Source organism: Mesoplodon mirus, assembly GCF_964341445.2.
Source record: "Mesoplodon mirus genome assembly, chromosome: 10".
Lineage (NCBI taxonomy): Eukaryota > Metazoa > Chordata > Mammalia > Artiodactyla > Ziphiidae > Mesoplodon > Mesoplodon mirus.
This window is the reverse complement of record NC_138986.1, coordinates 608,356-629,950: the sequence shown is the minus strand read 5'-3', so window position 1 is coordinate 629,950 and position 21,595 is coordinate 608,356. Positions and strand designations below refer to the sequence as shown.

The following is a 21,595-nucleotide window of genomic DNA, read 5'->3' as shown; positions in this document are numbered from 1 at the left end:
GAGGGCCGTGACGTGACGTGATGTGGCGTGGCTTGCGTCATCCCTCGGCGCCGCGGACGGGCGCCGAAAGTCATGGAGGTAGAGTTGCGGTCGCCGGTTCTGAGCGCGCCCCTCGGAGTGCGGCGCGGGAAGCGCCGTCCGGGCCGCAGCCGGTGCCGCGGCGGCGGAGGAGGGCGGCCGTGCCTGCGCTGGGTGGGCGCCTGCTGGACCCGTCCCGCCCCGCCCTCCTGCTTCTTGTCGCCGCCCGACTCCACGTCGTTCCTGGGGCCCGAGGTCCCGGCTGCAGTCCGCGAGGACGTGGTGTGGGGGCCGAGGGGACGCCCTGCGCGCGTGTGGAGGCTCTGTGGCCGCGACAGCCACGGCCCGGAGCTGTTCACCGGGGCCGGGGGCGTGCAGGCACAACGCGGCGTTGATTATAGTTTTTGTTCTGACTGGCTTTCGCCCCTAAGGGAAGTTTTCACTAGGTGGTACCCTGAGCAGTGTGGGAAGTATGTGTAGATACTCGCCTCTGGCTCACATTTGCAAGTCAGAATTACATTGGACATTTTTAGGCCATTTTGATAACGTAAAACTAAATCACAAGGGTCTCATTAACTGACCGTAGATCGGATTCAGTGGGGTTGCCTCAAAATAAGGATTTTACTTACATTCCTGTCTCAGGGAGTTCAATGTCAGTCATCTGTCAGCAGTTTTAGCACTAGCTGCTACTTTCTGAGTACTATGTGCTAGGTGCTTTTCAAGTATTATCTCTAATTACGGCAACCAGAGAAGGTGATAATATTTTGCACCGCTTTACAGTTAAAAGCCTCAGGTATGTTAAGTAACGTTTTCAAGGCAAGAGGTAAAGAGGCTGAGAAAGGATTCAAACTCAGATCATTCTAGCTCTCAAGCACAGGCCGTTTGCACTACCCCATGCTGCTCTGGACAAGACACTGAAGTATCAAAAATGACGTGGGAGGTGCACACACATGCACACAAACATGCAGGGTTTCTGGCTTCTAGGGGGGGACAGGCATGTTCCTGAGTGTAATACACAGGATGATGTATTTATTGTCATGAGTGACAGAGCATTGCAGCATCTAATGTTTGTTGATTTGAGGTTGGATTTTATTGTCTAACAGAGTATGGGCTTAAAAGTTAACCTAGAAGCCAACTTGTAGAATTGTATGTGTGTTGGTAGGGGTAGAATATAGCCATTCCTCAGATCTGAAGGTCTTGGAGACTTGGAGGGGTGTATTGCAGCTCAGGGTAGGAGGAGCCAATCATTCATGTAACTCTTACGTTTCATTTATTGTGTGCCAGGGTCTGTGCTGTGTCCTGGGGATGCAACGTTGTATAAGACGTGGTCTCTGTGCTGTAAGATGTTACTGTTTGGTTGAGTCTGAGGGACAACTGTGTTGATCCAGTGTCTACAAGCAAAAGAGACCCTTTTTACAACTTCAGGTGCCAAATCCAGGGCCCACTCTGCCGGTGGTGTAGATGGGCTTTTGTGCAGAAATATCATTTCTGCCTGTCACCTGTCACTCCAGAACTACAGCTCATTCCTTTAGAGTTCGAATCCTTTTTAAAAATGCAAGGAGTCCCTTTTGATGTGAATGTGACCTTTTAGAGTTATATTTCTGTGTTAGTCCAGAGACAAACCACACTAGATTTTGCACTAAGATAATTTGGTATAAAGAGTTAACTAGGTAAAAATTGTTAACTAGTTATCTGAAAGGATAAAAAGAGATCTCTGCAAGTAGTATCGTGGACACGGCAGCTGCGGGAAGCAGTCACTCCCCCTAGGACTGAGGGAGCTAAGGGAAGTGGTCGGAAGTTTAAAGCTTAGAAACTTAGAGGAGGGCACCTGCATGGCTGAAACTCAGGGGTCTAAGGAGGAAACTGTGCTGTCCAGCTATGTGTAAGGGCCTGGCAAGTCTGGGAAGCAGAGTTCTGAAGGGAAGGCACTGACGCATGGTGTTGTGTCTGTGGTGGGCATTCGGTGGTAAAGCTGGGCCTACAGGTGTCGGGAAGACTGCAGACTGAGTTCCGCTGCTGCTGCAGGGCAGTGCTCAAAGGAATAGGAAGCGCACAGGAAGCCCCAGGCTGCAGGCAGCGGGAGCAAGTCCCCTCTCCCCTGCCGTCCAGCAGTGCTCCTAGGGTTGTGCACCGACTGGCTGAGCAGGTGTCCCAGAGGACCACTGAACATTCCACACGAGTATCTCGGGCAGCACCTCACCTGTTAGGGCCTGAAAGGATTGCTTGACAACCAGGCCTGAGAAGGGGAAGTGAAGCCTTTGGGGACAGGAATAGTGGACAGGATAACAGGGTGATGCTGACCAGGATGGAGGAACTTAAGCTGACTGGCTTCCAAATCAGGGAGCTACCAGGACTTATTGATATTAGAACACAGAGATCCCTGAACTTGATACATCACATAAAGACCCCAGGTCAGTTTTAGACCTAGAATGTGATCTCTTTGCAGGTTTATAAGATGAGCTTCGTGTAATGTCGAGAAAATTATGAAAATTTGGTTTTATTTAATCCTTCATGGAAAAGCAGTGTGGTTTGCTGCTTTTTACACCATATAGGGAGTCGGAATTATGCTTTTTGCTTCTCTTTTAACTCATTATGCTTGATTTTCTGTTTTCCCACCCCTCATTAAAAAATGCTTATTTTGATAACTTTAGGATAGCAAAAGAATGCTGAAAGGAATAAGGCACTATCCATAAAATATACTGAGCTTCTGTAAATTCTTAAATACTATGATTAATAAAGTAATTAAAAATCTTTAAGCATTTACTTGGAAATATTTGCATAAGTAATCTTTAGTTAACATTTAATCACAATGTTTTAATCATATAGTTCTCATGACATTCGGAAAGTGTGTTAACACAGTAGCTATACCTGAGTATATTCTATACTCAGAATAGAATATACTCAGAATAGACAGAATAGAATTTTCATGTAACTTAAATATATACTAAAATTAATTTTTACTTCATGTTAAACAGTGTGTTTTATATTTCAGATAGAGGATCCTATTACCACGTGTCTTTCTCCTTCAGTGTATGATATGATTTGTAAACTCGGGTTTGAAGCCAGAGAAAATTGCGATATCAGTAGTATTGTAACTCAAAATGGTGAAGTATGCTGGACAACAATTACAGACTGTGTGGTTTATACAGAATCAGGTTTGTACTTTCTCTGAAGCCCAAACGCCCGTCGATACTGTTGCATTTAAAATGTCTTGACCTGTATAATTTCCCTCTCTGCTCATTTGAAAGAGAAATGGAATTTCTTAATTTGAAAGACAAAAGGAATTGGTGTGGAAAGAGGGAATGAGGCAGAGAAGCATAGGAGAGTTAAGGGAAAGCTGGTCTCTGAAAACCAGGTGTGAGAAGGAAGGGGTTGGGAGGCAGTGAGGGCTGAGGGGCTCTCAGCTTACGGCCCATGATCCGGGTGGAAGAGGGAAGAGGATAGAAGTCATATGAATTAAGGGTATAGAATGACCAGTGTTACATACAATTAGTTTAAATGTCTTCCAGACATTCTTGTATGTCTTTTGAAGTAGGGATGTGGGATGGGAAAAATAATAATAATTGTAAAAATTATAAGCGAATGTGCTGTGGCCCAGTAATTCCATCCAGGAACGTACAAGACAGACCCAGTCACAGGTATGAACGTGTGTTTGTGCCAAGTTACTGCAGCATTTTGTAATAGAAAAAAAAGGAAAGAAAGAAAGAAAAAACATTGGAAATAGCCAAATGTCAAGCGGTAGTGGATTGATTAAATAAATTATGAAAAAAAATGCATGCAAGGGAATATTATGCAGTGGTGAAAAGGAGTGAGGAGGCCCATCTTTCTGATCCAGAAATCTCTCTGAGCTGTATGGCTGAGTGAAAAAATAGGAGGAGCACATAGTTGTATTATTTGCTTGTGTATGTATAAATATTTCTAAATACACCCAAGGAATTTATAACAGTAGCTGCTATAGGAAGGAGAACTGGCGGCAGGAGGGAGACTTTCACCCTTTTATATTTTTTGGTCGTGAACCATGTGAATGTTCAACCAAAACTTATCAAAAAAACAAAACCAAAAAGTCATATTCTAAATAGGTTCCAAAATAATTAATAATTATTAGTATTAATAATGTCATTGGAAATCTCATAGTCTAATAATGTTACATTAAAAAGTCAGATTAAAATATTATATATAACAACATGAAGCTGATTTTGTACAAACAGATAAAGAGATTGAAAAAATGAAAAAATATTCTCTTCTTTGAACCTTTCTTTATTTTTCAAACTCGCTAATGAGAGTTTTTCTTTTATAAGCAGATTAAACACTATGTAACTTATTTTCAACAGCATGAGTATCTTTATTGTAAGTTCAATTATAAACTGGTTGCCAACTTTATGGAAATTTCATAATTAAAGCCCTTTTTCTTTGATGATTTAGGCATTTGCATCACACGATGTGGAGCTGTGGTACTAACTTGCTTTCTTATCCTTGAAGCCGAGGGTCTGGATTACAGGGGAAGCGTGAGGCTGCTGGGCCCTGTGTGCCAGGCTGTCCACTTACATTTGTCGTCTCTGACCAAGGGGCAGTTTGAAACGCGATATTCACCTGGGCTCCAGTGGACAGGTGTTCCAGAGGTTCGGCTTTTGAACAACCTTTAGAAATAAAAGACTGCAGATTCCACTTAGAAGCCCTTATTACTTGCTGATTTTAAAGGGGTCTCCTCCATCCTCTGGGCCCTCAGCTGTAAGAAGGCTTGAGTGTTGCAAGGCAAAGTTGGCGCTGTTTGCAAAGCCCGCAAAGCCTGAGCTGAGACATCCTTTGACCAAAGGAGGTTTTTGGATGCAGTGTCAGGATTGGGGTTTAGGGACCTAGTTTGGTGCATGGGTGCTGGTCCTGGGACAGAGAAAAATGGACAGCTCCAGAAAAAAAGAAAGACCTTACAGACCGGTAGTAAGGTGTTCTTGAGACGGTGGGACTGGGAGACCGGAGGTGGGGATGCTTGGCTTGTTGAGGGCGAATAGAAGGGAGGAGGAATAGCTTGGGGCCCAAACCTTGTTTTGGATGGCTTGATGATTGGTTTGGTGGTTGGTTCAAACCAACCATTTCACTTGGAACATTAAATGATTACAGTAGAGCAGTAACTATAAAAGAGTCTAATTCTAAAATACTTTGGATTTCCTAATGTAGGGTGGAAGGGTGTTCCCTTTTCCCTGTGTAGTAGCTCCCTTAAGTGGCAGGGTGAGCTGCCTTATGTTTATCTATTTTTAAGAACTAATCAAAATGGGAAATAAGATTTAGGTCAAAATATTTGACCTTTCAATTTACAATTATGCCAGATTTATTGCTTTTAATAAACATTTAAATAAAGAACTTTCCAAAAACTCCTTAGATATTGAACGCCTAAGGAGTTAAACATCTCTCTTGATTCTTCGGATATTGTTATATTTATATAGAAAATGTTTACCTATACCAAAAAAGTCATTAAAATATGCCAATTGAAATCATCAGAGGTTTGAACTTCATTAATACAACTGTGCCTTTGAGAAATAATACTTATTGAACACAAATTCTAACATATGTCTTATTCTAAACAGTTATTTCGTGAAATGTTTGATGCCTTGGGAAGTCTTCAATCTCTTGCTATTTCTCTTAGCTTAATGAAGCTGACATCATGTCTGGAGCGAGCCCTGGCTGACGTAAGTGTGAGGACTCTTTCGTTGTTGGTCCAGTAAAGTATCAGAAAGAACATTAACCTGTTTTGCAGTTTAGCTCAGATTTCTTGATTTTAAGTATTTTCCTATACAATCACTTAGCACAGATTTTTAAAATATTTTTCTTTTTGAACAATTATGAGATCAAAAACGTCGGTGTCTTCGCTACTTTTGTCCTCTCATTTGTACAGACACTTGCTTTATGGGCGGTTTTCTTGTTAACATCATCTGACTTATAATACGATTGTTACACAATATTTGTTTGAATTTTAGGTGTATTTACTGATTGGGAAGGAATGCCCCTTTCTTTTAAGAGATCTGATTGCATCTGAGGAGCTCGCTCAAGTCTTTGGGCAGTCTGTGGTAAGCTTGTTCACCTAAACCTGGTGGAGTAGACACAGCGCAAAACAGTCGATGTTAGCTGTACTTCTGTTCCTCAAAAATTGATGCTCTGTTAGGAAAAAATTAATTTCAGTGATTCAAGCATATTTTCCTTTCCCACATCCCCTTTCCAGCCAAAAGACACACCTCCCTCTTGTCCTGAGTGTTCATGTGGTTTGATAATAGCCTCTGGTGTGATGACTGCTGGTGTGTGGGCCTCAGATGTGTGGGCCTCAGATATAAGAGCCTCAGGTGTAGTAGTAACCTTTGATGTGATGACCTCTGGTGGGATAGCCTCTGATAAAATAACCTCTGGGGGGCCAGGCAGATGAGCAATTTGAAGTCTTTTGATCCACTGATTACATATTAATTATAGTACTAATTCTGCAAGTTATAGATTGTAATACTAACTTCTAGAATAAAATTTTAACCCTTTAAAGATTGATATTATAGTTTTATTATTAAAAAATCAATATTTTTAACATCCGAGAAATTATACCTTTTGCAGCTGTTCAAACTTACAGTGGAAAAAAAATTTAGATGCCAATTAAAAAACATGCAGAGCTATGTACGTTTTCAAACCTTCTAGAGGCCACATGATCAAGTTCATTTAAGACCAGTGAATAACCTTCAGGCAACTGAATAAGGCCAGGCTGAGGTGAAGGAGGAAGCCAGGGTAGTGCCAAGCCGGGAGCACACTACAAACAAGACATTAAGAAATCCGTTGTCAGTAGAGCTTTCCCACTCTTACGGTGGTTTCTTACCCCTTGTCAGCTTAAGGATTGTTTTCTTTGGTGGAGGGTGTGGAGGGAAGTACAGACTGCTTGGTGTCACGCTGAATTCTTAAGTTCCATCGTTTTCTTCTGCTCTTTGTTTTCTGCCTGTGTTGTGCAGTGAGCCTTTTGCCTACCCGCAGCCCTTTTAGTTCCCAGATAATTTTTCTAGTTGGTTAGCATATATATTTCTGATTGTCCAGATGGTATGAACAATTAATTTTAAATAATACTAAATTTAAAACAATATTAAATTATTAATATTATAGTCATTAACATTTAATTAAGTTAATAGTAAAGTATTTAAAAATAGTGTGAGAGCCAAGACTTCCCAGAATAGCATCGAAGGACTGGCTGTCAAGCTTTTTGACATTGAGTTCAAACCCCTCTTTATAACTTCCTGCCCTTTGAGGGAAATCCAGAATGCATCTGTTTCCTCTTCCCAGTGAGTCTTTAAGTTGTATGAAGACAGCTTCAGTCCTCTCCTGAGTCTCCTTGAGGCTCAGCTCTTCTTTCATATGACATGGGGTTGAGTTCTTTTAGTCTCTGAATGGCTTCCGTTTTTCTGAATCTCCTCTAAGGTGTGGTGCTCCAGGCCCAGAGGTAGCCCATGGAAAGGTATAATTATTGCAGTTTGATAAGCAGGGTCCTTGTATTGGGAGAGTCTTTGCTCTGTAGATGGAGGGACAGAGCAGGTGAATGGTGAGCTTCAAGTCAGAGAAGAGGCTGGAGCCTCTGTGGTCTGGCTGTTCTGCCCTGTGTATTTTGTCACGAGCACACGCTGCTTACTGTGGAGTTTCTGTTTATCACTTTCTGTTTTGTTTTATCTAGATACTGGCCATGTTGATGTATGGTATGAAAGCAGTGTAGCCTGGGTGGGATCTCATCCCCCTTTGTGGCTTTGTGGCCTCTGAAACCTTGGTCTCACCTCTCCTTGCTTATATTTTTCTCTTCTGCATAGTGGGAATAATAGTGCTTTCCTCAGAGGTTGTCCTGAGGGTGAGTGAGTCACAAATAAACACAAAATGTGTCTGACATGTTGAACGCTCAGCAAGTGTTGGTCTGGTATTATTGTTCTCGTTACTATACACCGTTGGTTCCATTACTTCCGAGAACAGAGCTCACATGATCCCAGTGTTGTATTGATTTGCTCAGTGACCCGGTGATCTGCCTCCTCACCACCTAGATGGACGTGCTCAAGGTCTTCGTGGGCTCTCCGTGCGGACTCAACCTCCGCAATGTTCTGTGGCATGGCTTTGCGGCGCCTCAAGAGATTCCTCCAAAGTAAGGTGCTGTGGGAGGGATTCTCTCTCTTTTTTGATATACTTAAGAGTTTGTTTTATTTTGAATTTCACATCAAGGAAAGATGTATTTTGAGAAGAAGGAGAGTTTGGGGACAGGATTTTGAAGCTAAAACTGAATGTTAGTGGCAGAATGACTGGCGTGATGATAGGGTTATGATTTCACTGACTCGCGCCCCAGAAGCTCAGGTGGTGACGGGCACAGCGCCCTGGTACGTGGGAGACCCGAGGTTCAAGCTCACAGGTTTCTGAGATGTCACTGGTCCTCCTGACCACTGCACAGCTCCATCCCCACAGCCCGTGGAGTTTTCTGCAATTTAATGCTGTTTTATTTTCTTAATTTTAAACTTTTTTTTTTGAAAGTAGAGCTTTTTATATGTGTGCTGAGTTCATTTTTCTAATGGATCTCTATGGTATTTTCCACTAGATACTGTTCAATGATGATATTGTTGACAGCAGGATTGGGTCAACTACTAAAGGGTTACCTTCAGCAAACTAAGCGCACATTGGCACATCGACCTTTCATAATTCTTACAAGCTTAGAGGATTTGATCATTTTCCCTGGTAAGTTCCACATGCCACATTTTTCCTGAATATATCTCTGTAAAGATATTTATAGAGTTATTAAATAGCATTGAGACTTGAACTCTGTAGGTGGAATAGTTATTCTCCAGGGGCAAGATGCCTTTGAAAGCCTTCATGAAGGCTCTATGAAATGCCTTCATGAAGAACCTCTTAAATTGGGCCCCATCACCCCCTACCTCTTCCCACAGCGCCCCAGGGCTGTCTGAGGGCCACGGCTGCGTGACTCAACGCTAATGATAAAGCTAGTTCATCGTGCACATATGTTGGCTACAAATGCCTTTGGACCAGTTTGCAACGCACTTTCCCTTCTCCTTTTAGCTCTCGTGCCTTTGTACTCATAATCATTATGCCAAAAGTACCAGTAGTATAAATGTTCTCCTGTAGCATCTTTTGTTTTCTTTTCGTGAGAAAGCCATTTACCAAATTAGTGGGGTTGGGGGGACACAGGACTTTGAAAGAGCAATTAAACCATGTGCTTGTTCCAGGCTCATTCTTTTCCACTTTGGCTGAAGTGTTGTGTCTGTATTTGCTGATGTTAATCCTGAGGGAACAGTACAGATCATCTTGGTCCTGGCAGTCTTAGCCTTTTTGTATCATGGATCCTTCTGGTAGTTAGGTGACTGCCAATAATGTATATACTCTTTTTTTTTTTTTTTTTTTTTTTTTTTTGCGGTACGCGGGCCTCTCACTGCTGTGGCCTCTCCCGTTGCGGAGCACAGGCTCCAGACGCACAGGCTCAGCGGCCATGGCTCACGGGCCCAGCCGCTCCGTGGCATGTGGGATCTTCCCAGACCGGGGCACAAACCTGCATCCCCTGCATCGGCAGGTGGACTCTCAACCACTGCACCACCAGGGAAGCCCAATGTATATACTCTTTAAGACTTTATTTTTGTAGAGCAGTTCTAAGTTTACAGCAACATCAAGAGGGAGGTGCGGAGATTTCCCGTCCACGCCCCTCCCCCCTGCCCCCGCACAGCCTCCCCCATTACCAACATCTCCCACCAGAGGGTACATTTTTTACCAAGGATAAACCTACATTGACAAGTCATAATCACCTTAAGTCCATAGTTTACCTTTGGGTTCACACTTGGTTCCTGTATCTTCTGAAGATATATTTAATTTTCTTGGTCAGTGTGGTCAGCTTGTTGACCCTGAACTCCTCTACTCAAAGTTGTTGTAGCTTAAATCACTAAAGAGATGTAGTTGCCCACGTTCCCTTTTTCCAAGGGTGTCTGTGGTCACCTGCAACCCTGGCGCTAGTTCAGGTGGTCTCACGCTTAGGTGGCACACTGCCTGGGGCCCACGGTTTATCTTCCTGAAGAGGTCGGCTCAGTGGCATCACTCCCTAAGTGCGTTTACACCTTTTTTTTCAGTTGATTAGTGTGGTTGTGCTTAAAAACATTTGCTCTTTTTACAGATGTTACTTATGAGGTACTTTCAGTATTAGAAGAAGTGATGAAGAAATCCACTTTTATACTAAAAATCATGTTGCCATATTGGGAAGTTGCATTAATGAACTTCAAGTCTCACAGGTACCTGAAGTGTGGCATTACAAAGTGGTCATTGGCAGCTTGGAGGCCAGGCCTTCTTAAAACCCTAACCTTCCTGCTTTGTCGCTATTGGAGTTGGAGCAGGTAGGAGCGGGACTGACTCAAGAGCAGACCCGGGCATAGAATATCTTCATATAATTAACTAAAAGGCATCTTGTAACTGTGTTTTAAACATTATTGTTTTGTACTGGTTTTATACAATTAATAAAGATAATTATTTTGTATTTAACTAATGAATTTATATTTATTTAAAAATTTTTAAAAATGTTTTTGGCTGCACTGTGCAGCTTGTGGGATCTCAGTTCCCCCATCAGGGATTGAACCCGAGCCACAGCAAGCAGTGAAAGCCCGGAATCCTAGCCACTGGGCCACCAGGGAACTCCCTGATAATTATTTTTCAGAATCAACTTATTAATATTTTTTTGAGTTCTTACTGTGACTGAAACATAGTGTTCAATGTTAGAGAATCATGAGAGAAAGAAGATATCAGTTTGTCTCTGTGTTCCCTGGGGAGCAGGCCCAGGGGTGTAAGCATCAGGAGGTCAGTGGTCTTTACTTCCTTTCACGTTACCTTATCCTGATACGTACATTTGATTGGGTACCTTGAGAACCCACTGAAATCCTGGTTTCTGAGTATTTTTTAGAAGTGATGAAACAAGTTTAGCAGATCTTTGATGACACTTTATTCTACTGCAGCTGCTAAAAATGTTTCATCGTACATTAAAACACTGGAAAATAGTTTTACCGTCATGAGTCTAATGAGATTTTGATTCTGTTTTTGTTTCTCATATTAGTGGGTAATGTCACTCCTCCTTGCTTTGGACACATATTGGTAGTATCTGGAACACAGCACCCTTATTATGGTGTTGGTGCCAGTGTTTACTTTGAAAACATGAAGTTTTGCTTATTTCCTTCAATGTCACAGGTTTGCTGACTGTGCCATATTGTTATTGGTGCAACTAGAGACTGGACTGAGGAAAGTTTTTGCCACAGTTAACAAATGTCCAAAGAGACTTCTGACTGCTGAGGTACACTGCTTTAAACGGTTGGTGGTGACTGTTGTTGCTGTACTGACATGTCTCTGTGCCTGATTAAAAGCTTTTAATATCATATTTTTGCTTATTGTTAAATGAATGTTTTAGCTAAGAACTTTCTTTGGAAAGCTTGACTGTCATTTTTTGTGGCTTCCTATTGTGATTTTATATGTTATATATTTATTTTATTTGTGATTGTCTTTGAGGGTTCTGTCATATTTCCAAGTAGTCTTTTTGTTTGTTTGTTTTGTTTTTGCTTTTTTGTTTTTTTGTTTGTTTGTTTTTGCAGTACGCGGGCCTCTCACTGTTGTGGCCTCTCCCGTTGCGGAGCACAGGCTCCGGATGCGCAGGCTCAGTGGCCATGGCCCACGGGCCCAGCTGCTCTGCGGCATGTGGGATCTTCCCGGACCGGGGCACGAACCTGTGTCCCCTGCATCAGCAGGCGGACTCTCAACCACTACCCCACCAGGGAAGCCCTCCAAGTAGTCTTTTAAACCTAATGGTGTCATAAAATGAGTTGACACTTATGTTTTCTCTGTAGCCATATTTACTGGTGTACTATTGTAACCCCATGAGGTGGGCCGTGGGTGGTCTACAGTATGCCCTTCTCAAAGGATACTGCTTCCTTTTGGCCAAAACTGCCAGGGAGGCTTAGTGATGTCTCTGGGTGGCCATGGGCCTAGTTAGCTATGGGAGAATCCATTAGGTAGGGGAAAGGGAGAATATATATTATGGGACAAACAGCAGCATCTACCATACTTGGTATTCTTGTTTCTTTCACTAGTTCAGCTTCCTCTTTGTGCCCCTTTATATAGGCATTCCTCAGCATTCTGTTCTCAACCCTGTACTCTCTTTATATTTATTCCTTGGGAGACCTCACATAATACCATACCTTATGCTGTTACCTGTGTGGGAGCAACACCAATTAGTAAATTCTTTGAAACTAATAAAAATGAAAGCACAACATGGCAAAAGTTGTTGATGCAGCTAAAGCAGTGCCAAGAGGGCAATTTATAGCATTAAGTTCCAGCAGTCTCCAAGGCATTGTCTCTAACTCACGGTACTTTGATCTCCTGAGTTAGGTTTACACCTGTTTGTTGAATGTCTTCATATGAGTTTTCCCCAGCATCTCAAATTTACTTTATTTCAGAAAAGTAAATTTTCTCTTCCACAAATTTGTTCTCTGGTATTTATTCCTTATTATCCTTATCCTCTGAATTGCTCTGCACCAAGCTTTAACACCATCTTATGCTCTGCCTGCACTCCATTCTCCTCATGGACTTGCTCTGCCGATCAGTTCTACCCCTGATTTGTCTTGTGGTCCTTCAGTGCTGAGGCCTCACCTGGCTCCCCATCACGCTCACCTGGTAACTCATCTCCCACAAGTCTTCATGATTCTCCTCTAATCCATTCCCACACTGCCACTAATTATTTTCTAAACTCACGAGTATTACTGTGTCTTTTATGGTTTCCTCTGCTTAGAAACCTTCCATGGATCCCAGCCCCTGCCTGCAAGGCTCACACTTCTGCATGGCTTGTAAGGATGTCAGAGTCTGGCCTCAGCCTTTCTCCAGTTTGTTTTCCCTCTGATTCCCCAGCATAATTTAAGCTCCTCGCCAGTTCCTGAACATGCATGTCTTTCCTCTCACTCTGCCCACTGTCCCCTGCCTGACCACTCCCGGCCACAGTGGTTACCTCCCAGAGCCACATCTACTCAGATCTAACAGCTGCTTTTCTCTGCGTTCTCTTCCTGTCTTATCTTGAGGCAGTTCTGCTTTGCCTTATGTGCATTTTTGTAGAGCTCTCTGGTGTAGGCCCCTTTGGAGTGGGTCATCCATATTTATGTCTGCTGGTGCCCACACCCGGTGCCTTTGATGTAGGCTCTGCCCAGTCCAGTGTTGTGGAGTGAAGCCTGGGTCTTCCAGCAGAAACTAGAGCCCCAGTTGTCACAGCTCTCACTCGAGTGCTCTTAGAATTGACTTCATGGCAACATGACCAGTCACTGCACGGCTCTGTGGTGTCATGAATTTGGTTATTTAGTTGTCATTTCACTGCACAAATAAATAGTGTGACCGTTTCTACAGAGGATGTAGTTTATCGAAGAATATCTTAAATTTTAGCCCAGGCTTTTATCCAGAATAAACATAGCATCAGTTTATTTACAAAGCAATACATACGTGAAAATTATAAAGTGCTGTGCAAATGCTGTAATTATTTATTGAATACTTGTTATGGCATAAGGTCTCTTCAGAATCAATGCAGGATATGAAGATGAGCAAAGACCTAGTGACTTTTAGAAGCTTGTGTGTATTAGGGGTGAGAGATAAGACATTTATACCAACTCCATAAAATAAGGTAGAAGTTGGGCATTCCCTGGCAGTCCAGTGGTTAGGACGACGCAATTTCTCCGCTGTGGCCCAGCTTCGATCCCTGGTCAGGGAACTAAGATCCCACAAGCTGCACGGCGTGGCAGAAAATAAAAAGGTAGAAGTTAATTCACATCGTTTATGGAGATGAATGAAAAGTTCAGCTTTTTTGAGGAAGTAGGGATATTTAGTAGGCAACTGAATATTTAGAGTAGAGCTTGGAAAAAATTTTAGGGTCAGCAATACATGGGCTTTAGAGTCATCTGCACAGTAATAAATGTTCAGGAGTCTTTGATAATATTAAAATGAAAATATGTTAATAAGCATTAATAAGTATAACACATTTCTTGAGCACCTGACTTCCACAAAATACTGATTTTGACACACAGTGTGTAAAATCCTACTGAATTCCCCAAGCAGCCTTTGAGATGGGCATTCCTCACTTCCAGTTTTGCAGAGAAACCTGAGCATGGAGGTGCTCAGGGTTTCACTTGTAGAAGGTGTGGAAGTTGGAATTAGAGTGCTGAGGCAGCCTGGCCCCGAGCCGTGTCTTTAAAGTCTGGGCTAATTATACCAAGAAGCATGAAAAACAAAGGCTATTTGTTGGAGAAAATATTCAGTTGTGCTCACTTGCACACAAATACCAGCATCAGTAGAAGTGCTCTTTGTGAGTAGTGATTTGTGAAGTTGTGGCATCATAAGTGGTAGAAGTATCTGAAAGATGTTATAAAAAAGAAAAAGAAAAAATGCTTGGAGGGTAAAATATTTAAGTATGCTAGCCACATGTATGCTTTAAAAGCCCAGTTTGTATGAAGAAATTGAACAGCCATTTTACCCTTAATTTGCAAAATAAAAATGCTATTTTCTTATCAAGTCCTTAAACTGAATTACAAACTTTAAATTCAAATCTATAAGATCATAAAGACCCGTTAACTGAGATATGCTGATTTAGATCAGACCTCTGGAGATCTGGACTATGATACTTCTGACTTTTATTGTCATTTCTATCTAGTATTTATTACTGCTTTCACTCAGGCCTGATTCTCAAATATTGGCATTAACCTAAAATGGAGAGCTAGTGATTGAAGTCGCAAATAAGCCAGATGCTTTCTGTCTGTGATCAGTAGTCCATGAACAATAAAAAAACATTTCTCGAAAAAAGAAAAAAAAAAGTATCTGAGCTACAGTACTTGTTAGAGCAGTATTCTAACACGGCTAGACTGCAGGGTTGCTGTATTTTCATGTCTTTTATATTGTGTTTATGTTGTCAATGACATTCTTCCCAAAGTGTTGCTAGATAAAGATTTATTTACAAAAGAAGGTTTCATATTTGTGGCCCTGTGCTAGAATTTTTTCCTGCTTTGAATAGTGTCACACTACTTGTATTCTACTTTAATTATTTCTTTTATTTCCTTTTCTGAAGTCAGCAGCTCTTTATACTACCTTTGATGAGGTAAGTAAACTTATAAGGTATTTTGAAACAAATAAAACATTGTATTCTTTTAAAATTAAAATTAAAGATCAGCCATAAATCATATGCTTACAGGAAAATGTTGATAGTCATATAAGCAAAAAAAAAAAGAAAAAAGAAAAAGGTGATGATAGTGTTGAATATAGTTTTCAGACTAATTGAGACCCAGTCTTATTAACCTAGTTTCTAAAGTTATGGAAAGGCCATAACATACATATATACATATATACACACGTATATACATGTACACATACACAGTGTTTGCAAATACACATAAACACACATATACACGTATACCTGTATACACACAATACACATAAACACACAAATACACATATACATATATATGCACATAAATGCACACACCCATATATACATGAATATATATAAACACACATATACACACCTATATACATGTAAATATACATAAACACATACACACAATTAAGAATACATATATATATCTTCTTAAAGTCATTGTATTGGTTGAGAAAACCTTTTCCGAACAGGTGGTTGCTACGTTCTTAAGACTGTCCTTATTTCATTTAATCTGCTTTGGACTTACACAGCATGTCATACCAAATGTACAATATCTTTTGACACTGAAAGTTCTGTATATGTACCAGTTAATCAACTTACTTCTTTTTGGTGTTTTAGATATTGGCAAAACACTTGAATGATGGTAAAATCAATCAACTTCCTCTTTTCCTTGGAGAGCCTGCAATGGTAAAGTTTAGGCATTTACGATCTAACATTCTTGTATTTATGGATGTGATTAGCACTTCCCAAAAATGATGTTAATTTTGGCTTGTGACGTGCCCATAAGAAATGCTTCTGAAGCATTCCCATGTCTGAACTTCATTGTCTGTACAGCTGTCATTTGCTGGCTCTGAGCCCAGCTCAGGTACTGTGCTTCATGCTTTTTGTTTAAATGTCCTTCTCCTAAGGCCTGATGACTTAGCTGACCTGATTCTGAGCAATATTTGAATTTGTGGGTTTTGTATTGCGCTGGTAGCAGGGACTGCATTTGCTTTGTGAATGACAGCAAAGTCAGATGCGACTAGTAAGACAGAGTGTTGGATGAGAGAAGGTAGTTATTTAGAGCCATTTTCTATTTATCACAGTTTTGTATTTTATGAAGTTATTGCAGTGACTACTTTGGACTGTAAATAGAATTTTCATATTTTCTCCTCTTAACTGGGAGTTAGCAACCTAGGTTCCAGTTCCGGCTGTGTGACACTAGTCAGATTCCATACGCTCTCTGGGCATCCTTTCTGCCATCAGGAAATTAGGATGATTGAACTAGTTTGTCTAGTTCTGTTTGTCCATCAGCAATTTGCCTGGGTCAGCAAATTGGGTTTTCTGACTTATTTTCCTCTACGTTGTGGAAGAGTCCTTGGATTTTTGCCATTAAGAAAGAAGCAGTGTCTTCATAGGGCTTCAGAAGTAAACGAGTGATGTGAGAAAGGACATGTAAGAAGGAGAGCCATGAGGGGAAAGAAAAATGGTGTTGTCCATGCAGGAGCACAGCAGTGGATTCTTCTATTGATTGGAAAGTTGGCTTCCAAATGTGGTCAACTCAGTTCTCGTTTTTCAGGAGGGTGAGAATGAGAAAGGGTACTTTTAAGCACTGGAGCCATGCAAGCAGTTTTGTAGCCCTGGTGGGTGAGTTCTACAAAGTTCTACAAACTTCTTAGGTTCTTATCAATCAGCCAAGGAGCAGATACAGAAACAGGGCTCCCCAGGATATCCTACCTGAGGATCAGGATGTACAGTTACAGACAACAGGGCTCCCTCAGGGGAATCCTGCCTGAGGTGGTGGGGTGCAGTTACAGAGGACGGGGTTTCCTCAGGGCAATCCTGAGCTAGTGGGGTGCAGTCCTGCCTGAGGTAGTCAAGTGCAGTGATAAAGCCAAGAGATCCCAGTGACTATCGTAACTTGATACTTTTCTGTTGTGTGCCCTTGAATGACTTTCTTTTTCAGGCTAACTTTTCTGTAATGAACATTGCTGCTCCTCAGATGTTTTGGGCTTGCCATTTCTGGGCCTTCGGACTTTCCTTCTTTCTGCTGAGAATACTAACCAAATATTTTCTGTGTCCTTTTTTTGATAGGAATTTCTCTGGGATTTCCTGAACCATCAGGAAGGTCCCCGTCTAAGAGATCGTTTAAGCCATGGGGAAATCAGTTTACCTGAATTTCCGAAAGAAGCAGCCAATCAGTTGCTTGCATTTTCCTTTGTACTTTTACTCAGATTTATTGATGAAGATCTATTATCAGTGTTTAAGGTAATGTGTAGGAAAGAAAATTAATTAGATTCACTATCATTAAATTATGAAGGAATGTAGTTTATTTTCAAATGTAATTATATTTTAATTATCTTCTACTTTATATGAGTACAGTGTGCCTCCATCTGAACATGTGTACATGTGTACAGGTATTGTCTATAACAAATAAATCAATATTACTTGATCTCACCTAAAATAATTCAACCTATTTCCTAAGCATACATTTGCTTGTGTTTTTAACAGTGATGGGATATTGCAAACCAGAGAACAAAGTATAAAGCAGGATTAACTAAATAAATTGGAAAAATTTACAGAGGACTATTAAATGAGATAGTAGAATATTTGCATTTGTCAATAAACTGTAATTCTTCTATATTTTAAAAGAAATAATTTAGGTTAGATTGTTAGTTATATTTTAATCTTTTTTTCAGACTGTACATGTAACAATTATGGTAAAATTTGTTTCAAAATTCCAACAGGATAGAAAAATTAATACAAAAAGTGAAAGTTTTCGGGAATCCCTTCTCCCAGAGGTGACTGCTGTCAGTAGCTGGGTGTCTCTGCTTCCATGTCTTTCCATGAGCCTGCAGTGCGGGTTCCAAAGCAGGACATACTCTGTTTTATAGCTAACATTTCATTAACAGTTTATTTTTGGCAACTTTGTTCCCTGGAGGGGTGTGGCCCCCATGTGTCCCCACTGTGCTCTGAGGCCCTCCTGAGGTTCCTGTCTCAGGGGAGAAGCCGTGTGTGCTATGTTGGCTGCCGGCTCGTCACTGACTTCAGGTGTGAGTCCTGGCGACCCCACCAGACGTTCACCACACAGTGAGGGCTGGTTTCTCTCTGCTCCGTGTAGCACCCGTGTAGGTATCTGTGTGAATGAAAGTTGAGTGCATCTCTTCTCCAAGTAACAACTAACTATATGAGTTGTTTTGTGCTATTGAGAGCTCTAGGGAGTTACTGCTTATACGTAGGAAAGCTCTTGACTTTTATTTATTAAATTTGTCCACTCTCAACTCACTGACTTTGTAATAGTCCGCCACCTTGGGTTTTCCAGTTATACAGATGTGTCAGCTGTAAATAATGTTATTTTTACTCTTTTAAAATGTATGTTGGGCAATTGAGTGTTTATAGTATGTAATCCTCTTTTAGTTATATTGATTTTTAATGTTTAAATTCTTATGTCCTAGTTTTTTAGGAGAATCTCTTACATTTTCCAATTGTTTGGCATCTTTTTTCCCCCATTTATTTCTTGTTTTGCTGCATTGTGGACAGAGTGGCCTTTGTAATTTATCATTGTTAATCAGCCTCATTTAAAAATTTTGTTGGTTATGGTTTGACTACTATGTTAGACCTTTTTTTTTTTTTTGCGGTACGCGGGCCTCTCACTATTGCGGCCTCTCCCGTTGCGGAGCACAGGCTCTGGACGCACAGGCTCAGCGGCCATGGCTCACGGGCCCAGCCGCTCCGCGGCATGCGGGATCTTCCCAGACTGGGGCACGAACCCGTGTCCCCTGCATCGGCAGGCGGACTCTCAACCACTGCGCCACCAGGGAAGCCTTGTTAGACCTATTTTAATGAAGAGTTTTGCTTTCTTTTAGCTGAGAGAATTATGTGAAGAAAGCTAATTGGAAATCGGGACTCTTAAATGACCTAAGATGCAATAGAAGAAAAGTAGGAGCCTGACCATAAGTTGTAGTAACAATTGTCTGTTTTCTCTAAAGCAGGAAAAAGCAGCAGTGAGAGCATTGGTGAGCATTGCAGAAGTCTACAGCGCTCGCTGCCATCCAGTTTCTCAGCTTAAAAAGCAGGTGTGTGGGGAGGGGCGTGTGCAGGTCAGTTGTTGCAGAGATTTGAGAGGTACAGGCCAGCCTTGTCCAGCCGGGCTGCAAGTCCGCAGACCTGGCTTTGTAGCCTGCGTGCCTCTTGGATGCATGGCCTTGGCCAAGCCACTGTGTCTTTCTAAGGTCCAGCAGTTAGGGTTGTGGTGGGGTTTGTGTCCTCGGCATTCTTGGTACTTGATGGGTGGCTGAGTGCTGTTAACCCGGGACCGGTCACAGGTGTTGCTTTTCGGTGGTGAGGGATGCCAGCTTTATGAGGCCAGCCTTTGTTAACCTGTAAAGTAAACAAGCAGGCAGCAAACTTTCTTAAGCATTTCTACCAGGAAGTTACAATTTGGCGAGTAGCTCAGGGACTTTATTTTCTGTATGGTAGGTGGTACGAGGGGGCAAAAATGGGGTCGCCTCCAAGAATATAATAATCATGATAGTTGCTAACTGAGAAATTCTAAAAGGAAGCTATAAAATCAGCACAGAATGGATTGGGGAGATTTGCAATAGCGCCGGGGAGAAGCCGAGCCTGCAGAAGACAGGTCCTGAGTAGCATCAGGTAGGAGCGGGTTATCCGCAGATGTGCAGGAGCAGAATCCAGCGGCGTCCTGTCCTTGCTGTTTGAGGGAAGGAATCAGCCTGAGTTCCTGTGTCAGTGGGTCCTGTTTGCGATGGCACGTCGGGCTGCTCTGGTACCTTTATCCACTTGCATCACTCTGTCTGCCCATCGTGATTCCGAGCTTCCAGAACAAAAGCCGTTAGAAGGAGGACCCAGAAGCGTTCAGGGAGGGAGGCTTCAACAAAGGAGGGAAGGTTCTGGAAGGAAGAGAAGCTTCAGGGAGCCAGCCTTCCTGCTCCTTGGCTGCTGCTTCCAGGTCCCTGGTCAACGCCCCTTCCTTTCCCCACAGTGGGCGTTGTGCATCTTCACCTTTTCCGTGGCCTCGTACTCCTGCTGCATGTGATTTAGTCACCTTTTATTCTGCAGCCAATCTTGCATCCTGTTCTTTCTAAGTCCATTGCTCGGGATATCAGCTGCGTAACAAAGTACCTCGTTTGGTGGCATCAACAACAACCACTTAATTTGCTTGTGCTTTTGTGGGTCATAAATTGGGAAGGGCTCTGCCGGACAGGAACCCATCTGAAGAGTGGAAGTCTGTGCTGGGTGCTCGGCCAGCTGCACCCGAGCAGAGGTGGGGACGAGGGGAGGGGCCCATCTCCGACCTGCTTCTCCCTGTGTTCTCAAGGCCATGGCCATTTGCCACGGCTGGCCCCAACCAGGGGCGGGGACACGGACCAACTCTCATCAGGAGGCGTCAGAAGAATTTTGGACACTTCCTTGGAATCCCATATTTCACCTGCCTGCCTTTACCTGATTTGATCGAGTAACAGACCCATCACCGAATTTTAAAGTGTGGCATCTGTAACAATTTTACAGATATGTCTTTTCTTAGAAGTGATGACAACATCTGTAACAACTTAAAAACATATTTTCTAGAACATTATTTAAAAATCTTGAAAAGCAGTTGTACATTGTCCTGTCAGGTGCTGAGCTGTGAGAGGAGCATTGGAGTTTGGCCTCTGCTGCCTTTGCCTGAAGGATCCGAAAGGGAGGCTCAGCGGTGAGTGCCCCCCAAGTCACGCAGGCCTCGCGGGGGTCTGAGAATGTCAGCCTCTGAACAATTTTTTTTCTCTGGCAAGCCTGTCGGGTGACAGATCCCAAGGAGGGGTTGCTAGGTCTTGGTGATTGGAGGGCCAAGACTGGGGGTTCAGGGCCTGGTTGTGGGGGAACCGTTTGCAGAGACCAAGGGCAGAGGGGCGAGAGGCAGGCCTCATGGGGAGGACGGTAGCATCTGGCAGAAATGGTTAGTGGACGGTGTGACAGCGGGTCTGAAGCTCAGGAGAGGAGTGGGCGTGGACACACTGCAGAGTCAGCTCGAGGGAGGACTCTCGAGGGTCACAGGGCATCTTCTGACAGCAGGTGCATCGCCCACAGTGTGTTGTGTCATTTCTTTTTACCTCTCCCTCTGATGGTGGCTTTTTCATTTTATTTTTGGGGAAAGCGAGTTGCAGATTGAGTGCTTTGCTCAGTGAACCACTGAAATAAATACTATTCTGCACTGGCACTAATTAGGCATCTTGCTCATTGTCATGTATCTTTAAATGTTTTCTGTTTTTCAGATCAGAAGGTAATTCTGAAATAAATGCCTGCCACTCTTTAATCACAGAAATTGTGGCTGAGCTGTGTCACCATGTGCCCGAGACCCACCGCATTCCTCACGACTCGGAGCACCTTCCTCCTGAGAAGTAA

The 21,595-nt window shown here is 42.5% G+C and overlaps 1 protein-coding gene across 14 annotated transcripts in view; it reads left to right on the top strand.

The window, feature by feature from the left end:
• The first annotated feature begins 75 nt into the window (after nucleotides 1-75).
• The window catches only part of ERMARD (ER membrane associated RNA degradation), a 28,338-nt gene continuing 6,818 nt past the window's right edge, over nucleotides 76-21,595 (top strand). For 3 of the 14 annotated variants that reach the window (XR_014295145.1, XM_082634036.1, XM_082634028.1), the window contains exons 1-15: nucleotides 106-2,429; nucleotides 3,011-3,173; nucleotides 4,498-4,637; nucleotides 5,598-5,699; nucleotides 5,988-6,077; nucleotides 8,055-8,152; nucleotides 8,597-8,733; nucleotides 10,172-10,388; nucleotides 11,230-11,332; nucleotides 15,128-15,157; nucleotides 15,833-15,901; nucleotides 17,288-17,461; nucleotides 19,183-19,269; nucleotides 20,830-20,906; nucleotides 21,466-21,591. Coding sequence is in view for 13 of the 14 variants with exons in the window: in XM_082634036.1 (XP_082490162.1) it covers nucleotides 3,056-3,173; nucleotides 4,498-4,637; nucleotides 5,598-5,699; nucleotides 5,988-6,077; nucleotides 8,055-8,152; nucleotides 8,597-8,733; nucleotides 10,172-10,388; nucleotides 11,230-11,332; nucleotides 15,128-15,157; nucleotides 15,833-15,901; nucleotides 17,288-17,461; nucleotides 19,183-19,269; nucleotides 20,830-20,906; nucleotides 21,466-21,591 (1,568 nt within the window). In the remaining variant the exon portion in view is untranslated. Of the gene's footprint in view, nucleotides 2,430-2,993; nucleotides 3,174-4,497; nucleotides 4,638-5,597; nucleotides 5,700-5,987; nucleotides 6,078-8,023; nucleotides 8,153-8,596; nucleotides 8,734-10,171; nucleotides 10,389-11,229; nucleotides 11,333-15,127; nucleotides 15,158-15,832; nucleotides 15,902-17,287; nucleotides 17,462-19,182; nucleotides 19,270-20,829; nucleotides 20,907-21,465; nucleotides 21,592-21,595 lie in introns of those variants that run through there. The other 11 variants (XM_082634034.1, XM_082634035.1, XM_082634027.1 and 8 more) reach the window with 10 other exon arrangements.